This window comes from Ornithodoros turicata, unplaced genomic scaffold (genome assembly GCF_037126465.1).
Source record: "Ornithodoros turicata isolate Travis unplaced genomic scaffold, ASM3712646v1 Chromosome29, whole genome shotgun sequence".
Classification (NCBI taxonomy): Eukaryota; Metazoa; Arthropoda; class Arachnida; order Ixodida; family Argasidae; genus Ornithodoros; species Ornithodoros turicata.
The window spans coordinates 670,703-686,338 of NW_026999353.1; the positions used below are offsets into that span (position 1 = coordinate 670,703).

The window sequence follows — 15,636 nt, forward strand, 5'->3', positions numbered from 1 at the left end:
TTACCGGAAACGCGTTTTTGTTGCCACCGAAGTGGCTGAGGTGTCGTAGATGGTTTTTGAAGCCTGGGAGGGCGTTTGAACACTGGAGTTGTGACACTTGCCGCAGCTGCGGCCGTTGGCCGTGACACATGGTTTGATATTTTCGCTGTTTGAACGCTTCGGATCTCTATGTTTTCTCATTCAGCTACCAACAATGGGCAAGTCTTTGGGCAGTTCAAGCGAGGACGCTCACGAGGTTTCTCGCGTCCGGTTTTATCTGCTAATGTAGCTTATTTAACTCGCTTTCGGGAATACTGTGACGACTCAGACGTTGATGTTACTGGAACATCTCGAGGAATCTGTGCGTATGACCTATGCTAGTGCCTGTCATATATAAGGTCATACCGTTCACATGCCTGTGCACGGCAGTATGGTGCATCATGTGAGGGCATCTTTCTGTGAAGCACGGACGTATCGGTAAGTTCTTTGGGATTTGTTTTCTTTTCGAAACGACGAACGCAATGCAATCATGTGAATACAGGGAGGCTGGAGGATAAATTGGAGCGAAATGTGCCGCATTGTCTCTGTGTCTCTGCCCCCTGTCGAACGCGAGCACACTTTCGGAAACCCCACATTGCTTTCCCTAAAGCATTAGGAAATACTTGACTTTATGCATGTGAAATTGTTACCAAGCAGACAATCGCATCCGCGCGTCTGCACCACGGGCACGACGCGTATTCGCGTAATGAGCGTCTTTTACCAGTGCATCTGTGCGGCATAATTCTTTGACATCCGAAATCGCAAGTTACAGCGATGGAGATAAATTCAAAGGTTTTTGAGTAGCTGCCGAGAATGGAGGCTTTGCGGCATGTTTTTTTTTTCGTACTTCATTGCGCCGTTTCTTCCGATTACGTTCTACATTTCGTTTGTCTTCACTTATCTTTTTTAATGTGTCGTGATCTAAACTGACCACTTATGTTTAGGACCTGCAGAACGCCTATTAGGAAATTTCAGAATAGCGTGTGAGTCGCCCACGCAAGCGCAAATGAAGCTGTTTTGCTAATTATTCAGTTACCATGCTTCCCTTCAGGACACCCCTGTATTTCGAGATGCAGTTCGAGCAACGATTGCCATCTTAGTCGGAGTTCTACGGAATCAAGCAACCAGGAGGGTCTTGAACTCCGTGCTTGCCGCGCGATTACCTCGCAGTGTATCGATTCTGAAATAAAATGTTTCTCTTTTCACCCCTTTTCCCCTAGCATGTGGGCGTGCCTTCCACATACGAGCACATCAGGTGTCAGTGTCCGCTGCATGTTTCACTCATCTCTGAAGTTTATAGAGCCACATTCTGAGAGTCTTCTGCATAAAAGTTAAGTAGCTGCCTCATATTCTGTCTCGTGCTGTCTCGGACGCTTTGGCTCCTTCCCCGTGTGGGCTCGTGGGAGCGCACTCAATGCACTACCAAGATTGTCAAGATTGAGATTGAGACAATACACTCAACTTTTATGCAACTAGGCGATGTTGCGACCACGAGGGCAACGTCACGACTGACGCCGTGGGGGAATGTCCGTCCTGTGCCGACATCATATGGCTCAAAGTATCTGAGGAAAACCCAGGATATACCCCAAGCAGCACAGTCGGCATCTCTGTGAGGCCGACAACCGCAAGCCCTTTCGCTAGCACCACCAGCACAGTCGTGACCACGACACCACCTGCACTTTAAACACAGAGCTCATCGCATAGCACGCCGACGGCCACCATTGTACAGATCGATGTCTTCATCACTGTTGGTTTGTTGAAAACGCGAGGCTAAGCCATTTCGGGACACTTATCATAACTGCATAAGTGTCCTAAAAAGGCTTGCGCCTCCTGTTTTCAGCTAACCAACGGTGATAAATGCATCATTCTGTACCATGGTTGGCCTTCGGCCGTGCTATGCGGTGAAGCCCTGTTTTTAGAGTGTGCTACGTTTTTTGTGACACTTGTTGCGGGAGCTCTCGTGACACATGCTTCAAAAAGCAAAAAGGAACAAAAAGCGTCTGGAAGTGACACTTGAGCAAAGCGTCACTTTTTGCAAAAAAGTGACGCTTGCAACGCGTCACAAAAGTGTCACCATTTTTAGAGTGTATGCACGAGATGGCACATACTTTCCTGGTGATGATGTGATGGAACGAAGCTTTCCAGCAGTAAATGTACGTCATGGTGTCTCTATTGCAACAGCATTCAGGCACTGTTTCGTGTGACAGATCCATAGATGTTAAAATCGTTTGTCATAACGCTGATGACACACTCCTAGTTACATCCGAACTTTGTTACCGTAGTATTCCCACATTCTGTACTCCGGTGCAAGGAGAACAAGTTGTAACGTAATTGAAAGTACAGTGATGTACTACACATATGCACATTGGAAGGATAATGGTGCGTCATATTGGTGATCACACTAGTGTAAAGCTGCAGTGTCGTCGAGTAATTTTTAACAGTCCTACTCACAAAAGGATGCAGAGCAGCATGCATGCATTTTTGTCAGAAAGAAAAGCCTTGAGCTTCAGGAGACACAAAAGGAAAACCTTATTTTGTTTTGCGCTATATTCATACTGAACACATGAGCACATGGATATATTCTGTGGCCATATCACATCAATCAACAACGTAAAAGAAGGAGAGCTAGTGTAACATGGGTGCTTGTTCACCCTGCTTTACTGCTGTCATCAAATCCGCAGTGAACACATGAGCCCCAAAGAGGTATGCGGTCGTACGACAGCTGTCAATAACGTAAAAACATGATAGCTACTGTTATCATGGGTGGATGTTCTTCCACGTGCTGGTGTGGATATAAACGGCTGCACTGGCTGCAGAAATCTGTAAATCTGTTAACGCAAGCTAACTTTATTTTCAGTAGTTGACAACTGTCATGTGGCCATGTACAATATGTCAATGCGTTCATGCTACGGTATCGCAGAACTACATTTCCATTTTGATGTTGCATGTACCACCTGACTCCTATTATAATTGTATATACCATTTATTTCTGAGTCTATAGCCTATCTTCTGTCATATTCATCTGCAAGGCGCTATATGCAATAACTGCAGTTGATCTAATTTTCAACTTTAGGCTGTCGTGGGTTTTGTTTACATGTGTGGCAATGCATTTCGAGACCGTGTGATAACGGGCCAGATAACGGGCTTGAAGGTACGTGCTTTAACAACACTTTAACAACGCCGTGAGGGCGCTTCTGTAACACTTTAAAAGGGAGCAGGTTTCCCGAAAACGGGAGTTCGGTTTTCAACGGTTGTACGGGCTGGAGGACACGACTTATTCTGCTATTGGTAATAAACCTTTTCTGTTCATTGGTTATTTGGCTGTGCTGCGTTTCCTTGGTTGCTGGACGGACGGGCCGACGCCCCGAGAGTGGGAACCTTGGTTCCCACAATTGGCGCCGAACGTTTTCGGAACCGGGTCGTCCGTTCGGTGGCGGGGGGCACGCAGCCCAGGCGTTCACGGTGCCTAGTATTCATCAGCATGGGAGTGTTCATTTCATCTTTTATCAGTTTTTTGGGGGGGAGTTGCACGTTTGTGCCTTGGGTTTTGTGTCGTCTTGTGAGTGTTTTTCAGTTGCTGTCACCTCTTGGAAATGGAGCGTTCCCCGCCGCGCGGACACCTTCTACGTAGCGGTGTCCGCTACGGACTCCCGGCACAAGTCGAGCCGACAGGACCGGTCGGTGATGGGAAAGTACCGGCGGGGGTGCCGCCACAAGGTACGTTGGCTGAGGTATCTGCAATGCCGCAGCCAAACCCTGCAGTAACGACAAAGCCACTGACACGCATAACAGAGCTCTGTACGTTGACGACGCAACGCCTTGCAGCCGGGTTTGTTTCGTAGCCACAGGCTCAAGCGCCATTACGACTCTCTGTACCCGTCCCCACCTTTTCCGGATACTCAGACAAAAAGACGGTCGCAGACTTCCTAGATGACCTGACAGCCTATCAGACTGGCATGGGAATCTCGGAGGAAGTTCTGCTAGAACGCGTCCTGCAGGTTGCCCTAATCGGAGATGCCGCACGCTAACTTCGGCTGCAGTCGAAGTTTAAGTCCCTGCGGGACTTCCAGCAGCGGTTCAAGAACGAATTCCTTCCACCGGATTACGAATACCGTATCCCAGAGAAATTACGTAGGCGAACTCAACACCCCAGTGAGAGCCTATTGGAATTTCTTTCAAGAACTGTACAAGAGAGCAGATCCCACCGCTCCAGAGGAACAACGGGTGGCACGGGCAATCCGACAATGCCACACGCGCTTCCCGCCCTACCTCCGAGCCCAGAGCTTTAATAGTCTAGAAGCGTTGGCCCAGGAGGCTCGTACTATACAAGGCGACCTCCTGACAGAAGCCGAGTATCGGCCCCCGCCACCACCTGAAGAGGTCTTGGAACCGCGTTGCGCGTGTGTGGCCCCGGTTGAGCACTCTCCTGCGGTGAGTCTGGATGACAGCTACCGTAACCCTTACATTGCGGAGTCATCCCACCAGCAACTTGTCCCCTTTAGTTATGAGCGAAGGGTGACCCCAGCGGGACTGCATCCTGCTAGACCAAGCGCGACCCGAAGCTTTGGGGAGCAGCGCACGGGAACCCAAGAACAGCGGTACCTTCCGCGACAAGAGCGCAGAACGTCCGCTGACTGTTGGAGGTGTGGCAGCCCCGACCATTTTCGTCGGGACTGCCCGCGTGGCAGACGGAATTCCCATAATTTGCAAACGAGAAACGACCGAGGCGGACGTCGCTGTACGCTCGCTCAGCGACGTCGGCAGTTACCACTGGCCCTAATCATTCAAAAGCTGGCTTTGCAAGCAGCAAGATAAAAAACGGAGACGGTTTGGCTTCTTTTGCTTTTTCTGTCCGGGATAACAATCGGGATATCGAACGAAACATTGCTGTTCAAATTTTGGGTAAAGATTACATCGCCCTTATCGACACCGGAGCTATGCTCTCGCTTATCGGTGACTGTGTTTACGAGCACTGCCTATCTAGACACGTGTTCCTGCAGACGACGGAAGTTTCCCTACGCCTTGCTTCCGATGACGTCATTCCAGCACAGACTAGCACTCTGGTTGTGCTTGGATGACAGACGACGAAAGCAGCGCTTCGTCCACCTTCCCGGCCTCGCAGTGCCTACTATCCTGGGCAGGGACTTCATCATCCGGCAGAAGTTGGGGCTGAACCTGCCCAATGGAGGATACGTTTACCACGGATCGGCAGGATTTTTTCCCTGCCGTGGCACAGGAAAACAGTTCAGCTCAGCAAGCTGCTGCGACTTCCGTTGAACACTCTCCGTTCCCGACTGTCTTGGGGTCATTCCATGGTCCTGAGGAAGAACGCCGTCAGCTTGAACAAGTACTGATACAAAAACGAAACAACGAACGAATCGAACGGACACTTGTTAGACGACCCCTTAAGGGCCAGACATAAACAGAAGACCGCGTATGTAACCGAATACGCGGCAGGTTGGGGCCTGGAACGTGACTTTAACCGAATTGGACTTGGTGATACCTCCCAATGTACGCACTTCTATTTCTGTCTGTTGTACAATAAAGTAGTGTTCTTCTGTCTTCCTACGAGACCAGTCGTGGTTTTCTCCACTGCGGAGCAGCGCCAGTTAGAAGCGATTTTATACGAGTGACAACATCGCTAAAGAGTCACATTAATATACTACATGGTGCCGAAACCCGGGACTAACTGCGCTGCAATCAGAAAGGCCAACTGCATCTAGACGACATGGACCGCCTAAAGGGGAAAAGAGCCGCACGACGAGCACAAGTTACGAAACTGGTCAATGAGCTGGCGGAACTTCGAGCCCAAGACAACGTCCACAAGACAACGCTAGAGAGCCTACTCGCCCGACTCATCTCTAACGATACAGAGTTACGACAGATTAACAAAGATGTTGAACCACTACTCAAACCAGATGAGCTCCAGGAAGAGTACCCAACCATCATCGCCTACGAGGACGAAGCTCATGGTGCTATAGCGGAACTTCGAACGAGGATTGCCGACATGCAGGTCACCGAGCAACCGACAACCCAGAACCCGTCTGTGCCCACATCATCAGGAGCGGAAAGACCACGCGCTGGAGCTAAGCTCCCGAAACTACAGCTGCAGCGCTTTGCTGGCGAGTTAACACGCTGGCAAGCATTTTGGGAGCACTACAAGACAACCATACACGATAACAACACCCTTGCGAAGGCTGAGAAGTTCCAATACCTGCGTTCATTACTCCGAGGATCGGCTGCTTCAGCCATCATGGGACTTCAGGCTACGGAGTCATGTTATGATGACGCCATAGAGATCCTGAAGGAGCGATTCGGAGATCGGAGCCGCATCGAGAGGGAACATTTGTCCAAGCTTCGCAATCTGCCTGCCGTGAGATCAACCGGCGACGTACACGGACTGAGAAAGTTGTACGACCACGTCCAGAACCACGTACGTGGACTGCGCGCCCTCGGCGTTTCAAGTGAAAGTTACGCCTCAATGATGGTGGACATTCTGTTTACGCCGCTGCCGCAGGATATGGTGGTTGAGTATCATCGGTTGGCCAGGTATACGTCGACCGACGAACAAGAATTGACCAGCGGATCGGAGTCCGAAGCAGACGAGGGGTTAACAAAGGTACTGAATTTCCTTCGCATTGAAATTGAGAGTCGGGAACGCTCAGGAGTACGAGACCGGAATCAAAATCCAAACAAAGGCAATGGATCCGACAAAAAATCGAGCAGCTTTATTCCAACGGGTGCAGTGCTGCAGAACGGCGTGCAGTTGCAAAACAAGTGCTTCTTCTGCGACGCTTCCGATCACGCTGCGCCACAGTGCCAAGGCCGCCTCTCTCCGTCCGAAAAGAAGTACAAGTTAGCAAAAAATATGCGCTGCTTTAGATGCACCAAAAGAGGCCATCGCTCGAAGGACTGTCGTGCAAGGATTACTTGCGATCACTGCGGAAAACGGCATGCTTCGTCCATGTGCTCCCCTCCTGAGACAGGCGAGAAAAACGAAAGTCAAGTGGAGAGTGCAAATATTGTGGCGATAAATACTGCCCCAGTAGGGCAGGACTCCAACGTCCTACTGCAAACGTTTCGAGCATGGTTAACCTCCGGTTCAAAGACCACGTATCTTCGGGGACTAATCGACGGAGGTAGCCAGCGTACCTTCGTGCGCGACGATGTAGCGAAAAGACTCAAGCTCAAGGTGGTGGGGGAAACGTCACTGCAACTCAACACCTTTGCCAACGATACCACCACTAGAAGACCAGTGGTAAAGGTGAAGATTGTGCAGCTAGTGCTCCATAGCCAATACAACTCCGAAGCGTACATCATCGAGGCCCTGACGATCCCATTTATCTGTAAAGACCTCACCGCCACACCGACGGATAATGAATTCATACGTTCGGTCCGCAGTCACAAAGGGTTCATTGCAGACGACGTGACGTGCCCAAATATTCCCGGCGAATCTGGAATCAGCGTTTTGATTGGGTGCGACCACATGTGGCGGCTGCTGAGCGGTGAAGTATGCCGAAGGAAGGACAACGACAAGTTGGTAGCAATCTCGACAGTTTTTGGATGGACGTTTCAGGGACCAACGACGCTATCTGCCCACCTCGGCATCGACAGCACAACTGCTGTGTGCGTGTTGCGTGTGGGTGTAACCGAGAAACCCCCACCGGACTATCTGAAACGATTCTGGGAGTTGGAGAGCGTGGGAATTGTTGACGATGAAAAGAACAATACGCTGATCAATTCATCCTTCGTGGAGGAATTCGAGGAAAATATCACGTTCGCCGATGGTCGATACCAAGTTGCTCTGCCATGGAAAGTAGGGATGGCCACTTTGCCCGATAATCTGGAGGTGGCGAAATTCAGGATACAGAGTCTCGTGCGGCGGCTACAGCGAGATGGCAGCGTGAGGGAGTACGACGACGCCATAAGGGCCTACGCCAAAAACGACCACGCAGAAAGGGCAACTGTCGACGCGCGGGATTCGGACTGCACGTGCTACTACATGCCACATAGAGCGGTGATCCGCGACAGTTCCACTTCCACAAGATTACGGGTCGTCGTCGACGCCTCGTCTCACGGTCACGCAGCCACGTCCTTGAACGACCATCTTGAAAAGGGTCCAAAACTTAATTCCGATCTGATACCCATTTTGCTGCGTTTCCGTATGTACAAGATTGCGATTACGGCAGACATTCAGAAGCATTCCTGCAAATCAGCATCAGACCATCAGATAGAGATGCATTGCGTTTTCTCTGGTTCTCCAGCCCGCCTTTTCCTGGTGCCCCATTGCCAGCGCTTGAACATTGGAGAATGACCCGCGTGCCTTTCGGGACTTCCGCGAGCCCATTTCTGCTTGCGGCTACTCTGCAACATCATCTGCAAAACACGAAAGGACCCGACGAGGACATTGCCGTCACTTTGGCCAACTCCTTTTACGTGCATGATCTGCTCATGGGTGCCGATACGCTGGACGAAGCAGGGAGAATCGCTGCGGGAGCGCAGGCCATAATGCAAGGGGCAGGGATGAAGCTGAGCAAGTGGTCATCGAGTGCCATGGAGCTGCAGAGTGTTTTCGAAGATCTGAACACGGACAACTGCAACGTGAACAAGCGACTTGGAGATACTGAAGACAGAAAAGTCCTTGGCATCGTTTGGGACAGAACTGGTGATCACTTCAGGTTTTCTGCCGAACATCTACTGGACACCATGATCGCCGCAACGCCGACGAAGCGCAGCGTGTTGCAAACATGTGGCAAGATCTTTGACCCGCTCGGTTTCCTCGCTCCTTATACAATCAGAGCGAAGATTTTATTCCAGAGAATATGGGAGCGAGGACTGGACTGGGACAACGAGCTCCCAGATGACTTGTTACAAGAATGGAAATCATGGTGCGAGGAGTTGCCGAAGCTCGGCATCATTTCACTGGAACGATGCCTTACACCTGTGAATGGGACCGGCTACACGGCGGAGCTACATATATTTACCGACGCCAGCCCTCAGGCCTACGGTGCCTGCGTGTTCGTACGGACGGTAGACGACATGGGAGCTGTCAAGGTGGGGCTGCTGTTCGCAAAGTCCCGCGTGGCACCCATCAAGAAGCTCACTCTGCCACGTCTCGAACTGATGGGTGCGGTGATCGGGATTCGAATTGCCAAGCTCGTGCGTGATTCGCTACAAATCCTGTCAGGCGAACCAACCTACTGGACGGATTCCACTATTGTCCTCAGCTGGATCAAGGGTGACTCAAGTAGGTGGAAACCGTTCGTCAAGAACCGTGTGACGGAGATCCAAAGCAACAGTGACCCATCACAATGGCGACACTGCCGTGGGGCTTCAAACCCAGCCGACGCTCTTACTAGAGGACTGAGAGTGGACGTTCTCGCGGAATACAAACAGTGGTTCATCGGACCAGAATGGATGCGCATTGCACCCGAACTCTGGCCACCAACGAGTACACAGGAAACACACCTCGACATGGTACAAGAAGAGCAACGAGTACAAGACGTCGCCGTGAATCACGTGCAGATAAAAACCGACTTGCTGTTGGATCCCAAAGATTACAGCAACTACCAACGCATATTGCGAGTCACGGCATGGATTTTTCGGTTTGCGGAAAACTGCCGGCGAAGAAACCGCAAGAACGGTCCACTGACCGCTGAGGAAATGGACAGAGCCGAAATATTCTGCATCAAACAGGTACAGAGCGATGCCTACGCAGATGAGGTGCTAGCCCTTTCCCACGGCTTGGCACTACAGAAGTCGTCAAGGATAGCGGAGCTACAGCCATACCTCGACGGGAATGGACTCCTGCGACTCACTGGAAGGCTGCAGTGCGCTGAAGAACCCGAACAAATTAAACACCCCATTCTGCTGCCAAAGGAGCATGAGCTAACTCGACACATCGTGGAGGCGGCACATCGTCGCACTTTGCACGGAGGACTCCAGGCCACGCTCTCGGAGATACGTGAAAAGTGGTGGATCACTCGAGCCAGGCAACTGGTAAAAACAGTCATAAACCAATGCAGAGTATGCGCTCGCTTTCGGGCATGCCATGCAACAGCGCCTACGGCGCCTCTACCTGCAGATCGACTTGAGCGGAGACATCCCTTTGACACCACTGGAATCGATTTTGCCGGTCCACTATATGTAAAGGTGAGCGACACACAGGTGAAATCATACATAGCTCTGTTCACCTGTGCCACCTCAAGGGCCGTCCACCTTGAACTGGTGTCCGACCTGACTTCTAAAGCATTCGTAATGGCGTTTCGACGCTTCATTTCACGAAGAGGAGTGCCCTCAACAGTGTACAGCAATAACGCACTCACATTCAAGAGAGCGGAACGTGACATCCGCAATTTATGGACGTTATCCGAAACGAAGAGGTACAAAACTTCGCTTCCGAACACCGGATACACTGGAAATACATCGTTGAACGTGCCGCCTGGTGGGGTGGATTTTGGGAGAGGATGGTTAGAACTGTAAAGCAGTGCCTCCGACGAGTTCTCGGACGACAATGCATGACATTTGAGGTGATGACAACTGTCTTGCATGAAGCAGAGGCAACCGTTAACTCTCGTCCACTAACCTACCACTTCACCTCACCGACCGAGCCAAGTGCACTGACCCGGCACACCTTTTGATCGGGCGTACTTTGACTGCACTACCTTCGCCACCACCCAGCACTATTAGGCCATCGACTGCAGCAGAGCTAAGACAGCGATGGAGACACCTCCAAACTGTGGCCGACCAATTTTGGCGACGATGGAGACGCGAATATCTGCTGGAGTTGAAATCTGCCCACGTTGCCAGAGTGGACAACCAGGTGGGGATCAAGGAGGGGGACGTAGCTCTCCTACATGAAGACAAGATTCCACGTCACTTGTGGAAATTAGTTCGAATACTGGAGCTCTACAAGGGAAGGGACGGCCAAGTTCGTTCCTGTGTCATCAAGTTGCCGTCTGGTCGTATCACACGAAGACCAGTGCAGTTACTCTTCCCATTGGAATGTCTGTAGAAGAAATGAGTTATCAAACTCATTTGGGGGGGGAGGATGATACAAAAACGAAACAACGAACGAATCGAACGGACACTTGTTAGACGACCCCTTAAGGGCCAGACATAAACAGAAGACCACGTATGTAACCGAATACGCGGCAGGTTGGGGCCTGGAACGTGACTTTAACCGAATTGGACTTCGTGATATCTCCCAATGTACGCACTTCTATTTCCGTCTGTTGTACAATAAAGTAGTGTTCTTCTGTCTTCCTAAGAGAGCAGTCGTGTTTTTCTCCTCTGCGGAGCAGCGCCAGTTAGAAGCGATTTTGTACGAGTGACAACATCGCTAAAGAGTCACATTAATATACTACAAGTACTGCGGCAGTTTGACAGTGTCTTCACAGAGAAACCCGGTAAGTCGTCTGTGTTACAGCATAGCATAGACCCTGGCGTTGTAATCCGAGACCACTGAGTGTGCATAAGCATGCTTTGTTAGACGCTGCTCTAGATGAAATGCTCCAAACCGGTGCAGTTGAAAGTCCCAGAGCCCTTGGGCATTTCCCGTTGTCCTGGCTCTGAAACGTGATGGGACGGCTAGGTTATGCGTCGACTACCGTCGACTTAATGCATAACTGTAAGGGACTCTTACCCGTTTCCGTCCATCGAGTCAATCATGTGTTCCCTGGGCCACGCTACAGTGTTTTCAACGCTTGATTGTAGTAGAGGGTTTTTGCAAATACAAGTTGCCCCAGAGGATGTCCCGAAAACAGCCTTTACCTGTCATGGGGGTTTGTTTGAGTTTGTACGGATGCCTTTCGGTCTGTGTAACTCTCCCGCCAGTTTCCAACGGCTAATGGATACCGTATTGGGAGATGCAAAGTATAACTTCAGGATTGCGTACATGGATGATGTCGTAGTGTTTTCCAGAAGCTTTCAGGAACACTTGGAACACCTTTCAATCGTCCTTGCAAGGATGAAGCAGGCGGGGCTAACCATCAACCCCCGCAAGGTGCAGCTGGCATCGCCTAGGATCAGCCTGCTCGGCTTCATGGTGGACACAAGAACCATCAGTCCTAGCGATGACAAGCTAAAGGCGATCATGGAGTATCCGGTTCCCAGTAATGTAAAAGCCTTGCAGCGTTTCTTGTGTATGGTTGGTTTCTACAGACAATTCATTCCTAATTGTGCTGAGCTAGCGCAGCCGCTTAACCAGTTGTTGCGCAACGATACACGCTGGCAGTGGGGAGAAGAGCAGGAACGATCCTTTCGAGCTCTTTCTCACGCAATCACTAATACGGCCAGGCTATATTTGCTTGGCCTGAATAAACCGTTTGTTGTGGAAACAGATGCTAGCGATTATGGTGTTGGCGCAGTTCTCTTGCAGGAGCATGACGCTATTCTCTGTCTAGTGGCTTTTGAAAGTCGCACGCTGAATCCGGCAGAACGGAATTACTCCGTCACGGAAAAGGAATGCTTGGCGATCATCTTCGCTTTCATGAAGTTTGATCTGTACCTGGACGGCACCACTTTCACCGTCCAGACTGACCACTAGGCACTTTCTTGGCTGCAGCGGCTCCACAACCCATCTGGATGTCTTGCCAGGTGGGCCCTGACGCTACAAGGCTACTCCTTCAGCGTGGGGTACAGGCGGGGCTCAACGAATGTGGTAGCAGCCGCGCTTTCCCGTGCGCCTCTACCGGAGGGGGGGGGGGGGGCAGGAAGGTCCAGAGGCGCCTTCCCAGCTCCTGGCAGCAGCACAAGTGGCACGAGACGTATCTTCCTTCCGGGTGTCTTAATGGTTAGCTGAGCAGGACTCGACAGGCACCGGAACGACTGACGGACGCACGACTCCTATCTGCTGGGCGAGGATGCCATCCTGTTCATATACATACCCCAGGCGGATGACGATGACGGCTCATCCCCATACAGAGTCGTGGTGCCACGGAAGTTGCGTAAGTCTTTCATACGGTCACAACAGGTCAGTTTTCAGGTCACAGCAGTGGCAGGAAAACTTATGAAAAGTTATGTCGTGTTGCGATATGGCCAGGAATGAGGCAGGACGTAACTAAGTATGTTCGTACTTGTCCGATATGCCAGATAGCAAAACCTTGTGGTGGTTTACCCCCTGGGCGCTTACAGCCTGTTCAGAGCAATAGGCCCTGGCAGATAGTTGCTTGTGATGTGATGGGACCATTTCCCCGTAGTCCTAGAGGTAACCAGTATCTGTTTGTGGTTACTGATCATTTCACGAAATGGGTTGAGCTGTTTCCTCTCAGGACGCTGACTTCCCAGAGAGTGTGGGGAAGGCTACTCGACACCTTTTGCCGATTCTGGTTTCCTGCTCAGCTCATCACGGAATAACGCACCCTACTTTACAAGTAAGGTGTTCTCAGATTCTTGCGCTGTCTTAGGCATTCAGCACAAGAAGACCTCCCCGTATCACCCTCAGGCTAACATTACCGAATGTATTAATCGAAACCTGAAAATGATGTTCGTTACTTTTACTAGTCAGCACCACCGTGAGTGGGATCTTCGCCTGGCTGAACTGGCGTTCGCTACACGGACAACAGTCAACAGATCTACAGGCTTCACCCCGGCATTTCTGAACTTAGGGCGAGAGGCACCTTTTCCCGTGGAGAATGCTCTGGGCCTCCGGGATGGCTGTACTCGGTTGGACCAGGCTTGCCAGTACAACCGAGGACGACGGAACCTCACCTGCAGCGTCGGTGACCTCGTCGGCTTTGCAGCCTCGCTCGCAGATAGGCGGGATGGCCCCTTCGTGGTAAGTGCGTGCTCCTTCGGCCTCACTTACAGGCTTCGTCGCTGTGAAACGGGCGAAGCAACTGGGCCAGTGCACATCTCGGACTTGAAACCTTACCACCTCCGAGAGCGGAGACTCTGACCTTCTGCATCCTCAACACCTGGACTAGGATTCCGCTACCGGACCAGCATCCAGTCGCTACAACTTGCGTCCCCGCAGGCGGCGCACGTAGTAGCCACTATCTCGGTCACTAGGACCTAGTGCTCACGATTTATGTGATATTAGTGTTATTTCTGTTTCGCAGTTTTCCACAATGCCATTTTCGGGGAGAGCCCTTTCGAGCTGTCACGATGTGGAGATACCCTCTCACCGTATCCCCTTTTTCTCCTCTCGGCAGATACCATGCCGCGACCCTGCAGATATAGGACGGGCCAGCCCCGAACCCACCGCCAAGAGACTCGAGGACGCTCCCGAGCCAGGTCGCCCCCGGAGAGGACCCCCCCCCCCCCCCTCCGCAGTAGCGATCGGCAGCAACGTGGACGGTCGTCCACGGTGGACGACCAGTTGGCTGGGCCTCGCACAGCCGGTGGGCCGCCCAAGCTCCATCCCTCCGAGGATCCGACCCTTTGAGGACCCCCCCCCCCCCTCCCTTCCGAGGACTAACGCTGTCCGACCGGCTCCCCGCAGATCCACCATTGCCACTGACGGAGGAGGAGCGGAGGATCCTCTGCCCGGCCTGCGCGGTGCCGGAGATCTACCGGACCACATACCAACGAGGCGCCCTCCGCCGCACAAGGATCGAGGCAGCACGACCCTCGGGCATCGATGTGGCTACGGCATTGGCCACCCTCAGACGCTTACGTCGGGAACCTCCTCTAACCTCCGGAGTAGTGACTCCTAAGACAGGATCCTCCACCGCCGCCTGCCCATCACTTCCCAGCACGCCAAGACGAGGACATCGTCATTGAAATGCCCGACATATCGGACGACGAAGATCTCTAGAAGACACTGAGTTGAACTTTGGGGTGGGGGAGTGTGGGTGATAAGCTATCACCGCCCAGGCATCACCCGTACCATCCGTCTACGTGGGACTCGTGTTAACGATGGGGGGCACTGCAACAGTAACTAAGGGGCTTTAAAAGCAATACGAGAGTCTCTCCGGGAGTGGTGTTTTCGACTGTGGTGCTGGCTGGAGGTCACGTCTTCTTCTGTTGGTAATAACCCTTTTCTGTTCCTTGTTCATTTGACTGTGCTGAGTTTTCCTTGGTCGCTGAACGGACGGGCCGACGCCCCGAGAGTGGGAACCCTGGTTCCCACACCCTTCAGAGTTTAATGTCCTAAGAACCCATACACACCTCTATATACTCAAACGTCCTGAGAACAGCAGGATAGTGCAACAGGAATTGCAGTTCGCGAACTGGCTTGTTGGTGAGCGGACGCATCGCAGCTGCGCTTCCGGAGCAACGCCCCCTTCCCGCCGATACCGCCGTGCTTCCCCGTGTTGTGTGTGTGCCTTTTTCGCTGGATTAAGTCCGTTGGACCGAAAATTTAATGCCTCGAATTCGACTCAGCGCAGTAAGTTCAATGCCTTCTATTTATTTGGGGGGAACTTATTTAATTTAATGGCACACACGGAGTGGGAGTTCGTAGATGGGTGCAGCTGGGGTGCAGACCCACTCGCGCAGTTTTTCTGTGGTTTGTAAGGTAACTTTACAGTTGTTTTTTTGGGGAAGGTGGTTTATGTTTACTGTTTGGTGACTTCGTGTGTGTAAAATATTTTGTCGTGTAGGGGTGTGTGTTATAGGATAGTCTTGGAGCAATGCTATAGGAAGTTTGAGGTTAATTCAGCGAGTTGGACTTGG

The 15,636-nt window shown here is 51.6% G+C and overlaps 2 protein-coding genes across 2 annotated transcripts; both read left to right on the forward strand.

Moving 5' to 3' along the window:
- Positions 1-5,746: 5,746 nt before the first annotated feature.
- On the forward strand, positions 5,747-8,332 carry LOC135373667 (uncharacterized). Its single transcript, XM_064606759.1, has one exon. The coding sequence runs from the start codon at positions 5,747-5,749 to the stop codon at positions 8,330-8,332; it is 2,586 nt and encodes an 861-aa protein (XP_064462829.1).
- On the forward strand, positions 8,329-13,915 carry LOC135373668 (uncharacterized). The gene is made up of 3 exons (XM_064606760.1): positions 8,329-10,017; positions 12,911-12,965; positions 13,425-13,915. Exons 1-3 carry the CDS (start codon positions 8,329-8,331, stop codon positions 13,913-13,915), a joined length of 2,235 nt encoding a protein of 744 aa, XP_064462830.1.
- The last annotated feature ends 1,721 nt before the right edge of the window (positions 13,916-15,636 follow it).

Coding starts and splice junctions, on each gene's coding strand:
- LOC135373667 (XM_064606759.1), top strand. CDS start 5,747: ATGGACCGCCTAAAGGGGAAAAGAGCCGCACGACGAGCACAAGTTACG.
- LOC135373668 (XM_064606760.1), top strand. CDS start 8,329: ATGACCCGCGTGCCTTTCGGGACTTCCGCGAGCCCATTTCTGCTTGCG. Junction 10,018..12,910: donor TCACTCGAGCCAGGCAACTG/GTAAAAACAGTC, acceptor TACATACCCCAG/GCGGATGACGATGACGGCTC. Junction 12,966..13,424: donor CGTGGTGCCACGGAAGTTGC/GTAAGTCTTTCA, acceptor GCGCTGTCTTAG/GCATTCAGCACAAGAAGACC.